Source organism: Hipposideros armiger, unplaced genomic scaffold (assembly GCF_001890085.2).
Source record: "Hipposideros armiger isolate ML-2016 unplaced genomic scaffold, ASM189008v1 scaffold_563, whole genome shotgun sequence".
NCBI classification, from domain to species: domain Eukaryota; kingdom Metazoa; phylum Chordata; class Mammalia; order Chiroptera; family Hipposideridae; genus Hipposideros; species Hipposideros armiger.
In genome coordinates this window covers 903651-912444 of record NW_017731913.1, presented here as the reverse complement: position 1 = coordinate 912444, position 8794 = coordinate 903651, and the positions used below count along the sequence as shown (strand labels likewise).

General features: G+C 33.4%; 1 protein-coding gene across 1 annotated transcript in view; it reads left to right on the top strand.

Moving 5' to 3' along the window:
- SLC30A7 (solute carrier family 30 member 7) overlaps positions 1–8794 on the top strand; it is a 56559-nt gene that overhangs the window by 14275 nt on the left and 33490 nt on the right. Inside the window, exons 4-6 of the mRNA XM_019623819.1 lie at positions 3218–3305; positions 3959–4085; positions 6201–6344. Coding sequence (XP_019479364.1) covers positions 3218–3305; positions 3959–4085; positions 6201–6344 — 359 coding nt within the window. The remainder of the gene's footprint in view (positions 1–3217; positions 3306–3958; positions 4086–6200; positions 6345–8794) is intronic.

The window sequence follows — 8794 nt, the reverse complement described above, 5'->3', positions numbered from 1 at the left end:
ATCTCTCACTCGTGTTCTCATCCTTATACTTATTATTTCTCTCTCATCTCTCCTAAACTCCCTTTGCCACTCTCTTATTCATTTTTTCTTTCTAGTTATGTGGTCCTATGCTTTCTCTCTCTTTTTCTCCCTTCTCCCTTTCTCTCTCCCTCTCCCCTTCCTCTCTTTATCTGCTCCTCACATCTTTCTTTTCTCCTGCTCTCTCCCTTTCCCCTTTATTACTGTATCTCTCAGGCTCTTCCCTATTCTCCTTCTCCTTCTCCCTTAACATCTTCAGCTCTAGTTCCCTTTTCTCTCCCTTTACCCGCCTGTCTTTCCTTCTTTCACTGATTCTCCTTGTCTGAGTGCTCCCTTGCCAGTGCACTGTCTCCACTCTCTCCCTCTCCTGTTCACATCAACCCTCTTACAGGCACTGTCTCCTATGCCCCGGTTCTCTTTTACTCTTGCTCCCTCACTGCTTCCTTTTCTCTCCAGCTTCGCTTTTGTTCTTGAGGAAGCACATGCGCTCTGTTTCTTGCACATGCTCTTCTTCTCTTCAGATATTGATTGAGGTCCCACTATGAGTCACCTACTTTGCTACTTCTAATGATATAAAGATGAATAAGATATGGCGCATGCTTTGGGGGAATTTGTGGTTTGATGGGGAGAGAGTTCTGTAAAAATACCATAACTACTATACATTGTGCCAAGTGCTAAAAGAGAGATATGTGAAAATCAGTGACAGAAATTGCCGATTCAGGGTATAACCAAAGTGATAGAGTTACTTGTAAAATTATAAAAAATGAGACAAAACACTAATCATACTGTTTTTATGTAATAGTATAAGGCAAGAGACCATGTATATGTATAAATACAAACACATTGAATGCTCAGAAAAAAACATTTTCCAGGGCACTGTATAATCAAAAGATTCTTAGGTATATTTTGGATCATTAAAGAAAGATTATATGTAAAGTTATATTTGTGTTGGAAAATTAGTGATTCATATATATTGTATATCAAAAATCTAATTAGAATATCTTATTCAACAATCTTTTTGGATAAATAGTAGGTGACGCTAAAAATTCTCCCCAGATCCTTAATTGTTAGGGTATCTATTGTTTTTCTATTTAGATTGTGTAGTCTCCTGCTATAAGTTGGTTTTTAGGAGTAGCTTTGAATACCTTCAGTACCAGGGCCTATTTTATTATCCATCTTTAACTAGTTGATGTAAGAGAGTAATATTCTTGCCACCTTTCATTTTTTATCCTGTCTTCTCCTTATTTGCCTTTTTTAAAGAATTTTTTGAGAAGGAAAAAGTTAGGGAATAAAAGCTGATGTAACATTTGAAACTGTTAATAATAATTGCTATAATAGTAAGTATTAGCAGGAGTAAAATACGGTGCCAGTACATCAAAATGACACTGAATAGGCTAAGCCTGGGAATTAACCCCAAAGCCCCCAATTCAGTATGATTACTATAGCACATTGACTCTGTAGTAGAAGAAACAATAGGATGAATCTGAGAGGCAGCAAAGACTTTTCAGCATTTCTTTACATATAAATCATCTTTGTATCTTATCACACTCCTATTTTTGAAATAACAAAGCCAGCGTAAAAGTAATATACATCCAGTAGGTAGGTACATGCATATGTACATGCTTATATACTTATGTACATAAACTTGTATCTTTTTTGTCCTGACTGAGGAGTCTAGATACCATCATATTTAATTAGTCAGTAGCACATTCATAAATTATGTTTTAATCCACTACTCACTTTGTTCAAGTAAACAGTCATTTGTAAAGGCAAGTATGTCTAGTTTTCACAGATTTTTCATTTTAATCCTGCAACCAAGTTTATCAAATATATTAAATCACTTTAGTCCAACAATTGATCAGAATTTATGGAGCACCTACTAAGCTAGACATTAGAGACAAAAAAAGATGCCTGAAAAAGATTCCTGGTTTTGATCTTGAAATCTAGTGGAATTCAAGGACAAAAGTCTTTTAATCAAGATTAGCTTTGGGACCAGAAGGGTGGGTTGAAAGAAAGTACCTTTTATTTTGGGGTCAGTAACCCTGCTGACATATTAGATAAATTCCTAAATGTGGGTTATGGAAAGAAGCTGTGAATTGTTTGAATAATGAACATTTTCTCCAGAAAAAAAAAATACATGCTTTGACAAGTAATAAGATAATTAATTCATTTATTTATGTTACAAGGTAGAATTACATACTATTTCTGATAGGCTCTGTTGGAATATACATGACAGGGCAAGTCTCCAACATAACTGGATAGAGTACGTTTTAAAGAGTTTGTTTTCTTTAGAGTAAAAATTGTATTATCTAGAAGTTAACATAAAAAGCTAGAAAAAGCAGTATTTTTGATGCTTCTGCTACATTAAGGACCAGAATGATTAACTGCTGTCAGCACCCTTTGAATAATGTTTGAACATATAAAACTGCCAAGTTAGAGTTGTTTCTGATGACTTTAACTAAGCCAAAAATACCTTATGGAAAGATAGAATCTTTCCCCAGTGCTTCGCACAGGTAGGAAGCAGAAAGCTTCAGAAGTCCATGGAGAAAAGGACAGATATTTTAAAAATAGTTTAATCAGAATTATGTGAAGCTGGAATTAATTCTAAAAACAGGTAATTGAAAAGTTTTTGCTAAATTTATTACTCTTTGAAAAAGAGTGATAGAAATGTAAACCTCAAGTTGTTTCTGAGATATTTCAGAAATAATTTTATTCTCCTTCAGGTCAAGCCCTGCTTTCCAAAAATTTGAAATCCGAAAGGTACAAACAAGGCAGAAAGCATAAGGAGTTCTTAGAAAAGAAGGTCTTAAGTTACAAAATCCCTCTTTTTCAAGTTTTTCTACTTTTTAGCTTTGGATCCTTCTTTGTGCATTTGTCTGGTTCTGTTCTTCCTTCTCTGGTGGCAACTTGAGGGTTACATTTCTGTAAAAGGTCTTTCTAAACCCACCTACTCTAAGAAGGTCTTTTGATTGGCATGTAGAAATTTTATGGCATTCTGCTATTAAATATAATTCATAATTAAATTCACTTCCTTATTTTTACAATATATGCACAATAAAACATACTACTATAAATACTGGGACTTTGCTGGCCACTTATAACCATATAATACTAGTATGGTTTAGAATCCCTGAGCACATGTAAATTTATTATTAGATTTATAAGAAATAATAATTCAGTTTACTTTGTTCTTCCTTAGGTATGTTAGAGCGGAAGTTCTGGCTGGATTTGTCAATGGTCTATTTTTGATCTTCACTGCTTTTTTTATTTTCTCAGAAGGAGTTGAGGTACAGTAGATAACCATTAATCGGTAAATTATATTTCTGTAACAAAAATGTTTATTCACTGAAGATACATGTAATAGAACTGTTTTTCACACTATTATTTATTGAGGACAGTCTTGGATTAGATCAGATATTATCTGTGTACAGGAGGAGCTTACAAAATAGTTGAACAAATTAAATATATGTGTAACTACTTGAAATTGAAAACAATTAATTATGCTTTATAAGATATGAATGAAGTGTGACACTTGAATGTAAAGGCACAATACGGTAGTGAGGTCTGTTGGAAAGAGTTCTTAAAATAGAATCTGAGAGTTTTGCCAGTGAATCTTTAATATTTGGTATATTAAAACAAATAAAGAGAAGATTAAAAAATTAATGAACTTAACATTAATGACAATATTTTAAGATACAATGAATGGTTTTTAGACCAAATATTCATGCTTTAAATATTTGTATTTATTTAAAAATAGTAATAGTTACCTTTTCAACAGTGTGAGAGTACTGGTTTTATTTCAGTATACTGTTGTGGCAGATTTTTTTTAGAGTGATTTTAATTCTGAAAATAATTAAAAATTCTAAAAAATTGCTTTTTGTTATTACCGGTTGATCAATCAGAAGTTATGTCAATGCAGTTTGTATTATGTGTTTTCTAGAGAGCATTAGCCCCTCCAGATGTACACCACGAGAGACTGCTTCTTGTTTCAATTCTTGGGTTTGTGGTAAACCTAATAGGAATATTTGTTTTCAAGCATGGAGGTCATGGACATTCTCATGGCTCTGGTATGATGGTTAGAACCCTTTGCTTCTTCATTTTCTAATGTCTTTCATAGTTATTCACTATTGAAAATTGATAATTTTTAAAGTTAAACTCTATATTGATTTTTAATAACAAAAGTAATATGTTAATAGACTCTTAGTAATGTCTTCCTGAACCATCCCTTCTACTTCTCCATGCCCTGCCCTCTCAGTGCCTTCTCAAAGTTACACATGTTATCAGTTTGGTTTGGATCTTTCCAGACCTCTGCAGGTTATCATCTGTTTACTATGATATCATTTATATAAAACAAACAAATAAACATCAAAGACCACAAAACAAATCTAACTACTAAAAAATTACAGTGTATGTGCGTATGAAAATTACTATACAATCCATCTTTGAAATCCTTCCATTTGGCATCCATTAGTCTACCTTTTCTCATTAACAAACACATAAAACTCCATGGTGTGGGGTATGATGGTTCATCTTACCAGTCTTCTATGGATACACTTCAAGTTGCTGCAAGTTTTTCCTATTCCATGTGAGGAATATCCTTGTGAACACATGCGAGTGTTTCTCCAGAGCTGTGCTTTCCCAGATGGTAGCCACTAGTCACATGGGGCTGTTTAAATTTAAATTATGGTTAATTAAAATTAAAAATTCAGTTACTCAGCTATACTAATGACATTTCAAGTGCTTAGTAGCCACATCAGGCTACCATATAGGATAGCAAATATAGAACATTTCTATCAAAACAGAAAATTCTTTGAATTGTACTGCTCTGGAATATAAGTAAAATGGCAGGAACTTAGGCTATATAGTCTTTAATTTCAGTAGACCAATTGCCCTTCAAAATGACTCATTCACATTTACCCCAGCAATAAATGCAAGTAATAATTTCCTCCCACCTACATCACAACTTAATATTATGGGTTTAAAACAGTTTTGCTAATATTTTGATAAAAATGGTATCATTTTTTGGGGTATTTTTCTGACTATTAGTGAGATTGAAAATCTTTCTGTATGTTTTTAGGTCATTTAAGTTTTTCCTCTTCTGGAATTGTCTGTTTGGGTGTTTTTTTGTTTGTTTGTTTTTCTATTGTTAATCCATTTATACACATTTTTCTTTCCTGCTTATCTTCTTGCATAACCAGGACCTCTAGCACAGTGTTGATTAGAAATACTGATAGCTTGTATCCTTGTGTCAACCTGGGAAACTTTTAAAAAAACACTAATGCCCAGATTTAATCCCAGGACATTTACATCAGAATCTCTGGAGGAAGAGACCCAATATGTTTTAAAGCTCTCCAATCAACTTTAATGTGCAGTCAAGGTTGAGAACCATTGCTTTAATGAAGACAACTACTCAAGTTTTACCATTGAGTCCAATGTTTATGGTTCATTTCTGATAAAACTGCTTTGTCAACTAAAGGATATTCTTCTATCTGTTGTAGTAATCATTTTTACCTCCTTTAGTTAATTTAAAATTAGTAATTACATTGATAGTTTTTTCTTATGAAGAACCATCCTTAAATTTGGTGGTTAAAATGTATTCATTTAAGTCTGTGATCTATTTTGAGTCAGTTTTTGTATATGGTTTGTGGTATGGGTCCAATATTATTTTCTTTGTGTATAGATATTCAGTTGTCTCAGCACCATTTGTTAAAAAGATTATTTTTCCCCACTGAATTGTCTTAGCACCCTTGTCAACAATCAATTTACTATAAATGTGAGAGTTCATTTCTGGACTCTCAATTCCTTTTCATTGATCTGTATGTCTATCCTCACACCACCACCATGCTGTCTTGATTAATGTAACTTTGAGGTAGGTTTTGAAATCGGAATATGTTAATTTTTCACCTTTATTCTTTTTTTTAAAAAGGTTTTGGCTATTCTGGGTCCTTTCTTGTATTTCCATATAAATTTTAGAACTAACTTGTCAATTTCTGCTTTATCTCTTTCCTATACTATATAGTAGGAACTCAGAATTGTTTTAATGAATTTGCAATACTTTTTACAAGTAAATGTTTATTGAATTGATCATGGTTTTAGAGCTAATTCTTTTCACTAGTATTAGCATTATTGTAATCATTACTTAATCTGTTTTTACATACCGTTTGTTCTAACACTGTTTCTAGGCCATGAACACAGTCATTCCCTTTTTAATGGTGCTCTGGATCAGGCCCATGGCCATGGAGATCATTCCCATAGTCATGAACTGAAACATGGTGCTGTGCATAGCCATGATCATGCTCATGGTCACGGACACTTCCATTCCCATGGTGAGTACAGCCTGAAGCCTTTCAAATGGCAGCTCTCCAAACAAATAGAAATCATGCAGATTCCTTTTCTGAGGTGAAAAAGTCTTAATAATATTGCAGTCAATTAGACTAACTGGTTCCCTGGGCTAATTCATTTTTAGTATATAATGAAATTAACTTGGTATAAGGCAATAGATGTAGCTTTTTTTCAGTGAGTATATTATAACAAAAAACCACTGTTTTAAATGAGTGTCAGTAAGTGAAGAACAATTGCATTTTAGCAAATGAAAATCATGATTTTTTTAAAGTATGATGAGGCCTTTTGTGCAATATATAGGCTTATTAAAATATAGTAGTTTTCAGTTTTTCACATTTTCATTATAATTTTGATAGGTAACACCTGATATTTACATCAGTATGCCCTTAGGAATCTTTATATGGTAACTTACATAGTATTAGGTACTAAGTTATAAAGTATTTATCAACTTAATTAATATTATGTTTGAAAATTTTATTTTAAATAGTTTATTCACAAAATTTGAGAGCATAGATTAATAGAGCTATTTAAGTGATACAGTTTGATTAATCTTTAAATAAAATATATGCTTAATATATTTTAATATATTAATATATTCTATGTACGTGCCAGATAGAATGCTAAAGCTAAGATTTGAAAATATGAAAGGGGCGTTGGAGATTGAGTATAAGTCCCTAATGTTTTAGTCTCTAAAATTTGCTATATTTTGGAACTATTACAGTGGTATGCTTTAAAACCTTGCTTTTCTAAATTTTTTGCCCACATGCATCCCAAAATAATTTTGAAAAACTGTGTATCCCTCACATTTTTAAGATGATTTCTAAAAAAAATTTAACTATTGCAAAGAATATAATTTCTGATACACTACAGATAATATTTTAGAATGAAACTTCTTTATTACCCTGTGGAATGTATTCAGTGGACTTTAAATACCTTAGTGATTTGAAACCCACTATTACCAATTCAAAAACATGTGTGCAAACAGTTGTAAATTTTATAGCATTTTGTTTTTCCTTGAATTTTTATTGTCATTTCATTTCCTTTACAGAATTTTATTTTATTTTTTATTTATTTATTTTTTTAAAAGATTTTTATTGGGGAATTGGGGGAAGGAGAACAGACAAGTTGCTGTTCTTTTGTTCTTCAGTCTAGTTGTGGAGGACGTTGCTTCACTGGCACAAGTTGGCACCATCATTGCGCTCTTCCCCGGCGAGGCAGATCAGTCGCTGGCTTCTTGAAGGCCGCTCACAGCAGCTGGTGGCCGCTCACGCTGGCTGCTGGCTACACACGGTAGCCCATGGCAACCCACCTGCCATCGCTGGCGACTCACGGCAGCCCAGCTCCAGGTTGAGCTGTTGTTCAGCATCTTAGCTGTAGAGGGCAGTGTCACTGGCCCTCATATGTGGGATCTGAACCAGGGCCCTCTGGTATCCCAAGCCAGCTCTTAACCAGTGCGCCACTCGGCTGGCCCCTCCTTTACAGAATTTTATAATAATGCAGTATATTTGTGTTATGTCTTTAACTGATCATCTGTTACATTTCTTGGCAATAAAATATGCATATAAATTAGAATATTTTATTTCCTAGGAACATAAAACTTAGCATTTAAATGTTTCTTTTGGATGGAGTAACTGTAATTTTTACTAGTATACACACCACCTAACTCAAGGGAAATGTGGTTTAGTTGTTTACCAAAGAGGAAGAAGAAATAGGTTTGGTAAGCAACTAGCTACTCTCTCCACAACAGAGAAAAAAACTTTATATCCAGAAGGACTTGCAGATTTTGCATAGATGGGAGTTACGTTGTCTTATATAGCTATTATACAGCAGAATATACCTTTCAAAGTAATCATGTCAAAAATGACTGTCTTTATCTGGACCTACTACCTATAGACAGAAATCTGTTGCCTTGATCAGGAGCCGGATTGTTACAACAGTTACACATTTGACTCACAGTAGGATTTTCAGGGGAGCTGCATTTTTCTTTCCACACAGCAGTGCCACATCCAGAGAAATTGTTGTGTAGTCTTCTGCTTTTGTACCTCTTCTGGCATTGTCAGTGCTCTGTCAAGGCTATAGTAAAAGTCATCTTTTTGGTGCTGTGAACCAAGAACCAACCATGCCCCAGGCAGGCTCCCTGTTAACTCTGATCAGAAAGCTTGATCTTTTACATTGTTTACCTATATTTTCTGCTTTGATATTAAATCTTAATATAAATTTTAAAGATATAAAGTCTTCAAAGTATTTAAGGATATAGATTGCAGTATTTTTTCATCATAAAGGCAAAATGAAAAAGTATTTTGATCTCTTCTGTGTGAAAAGCTTGCCACATCCATCTAGAAACTATTGGAAAACTACGAGGTATGACCAAACAATATGGTGAATGTTTAAATTAAAAAAAATTTATTACAGTAAAAGACACATTGCCATTAAT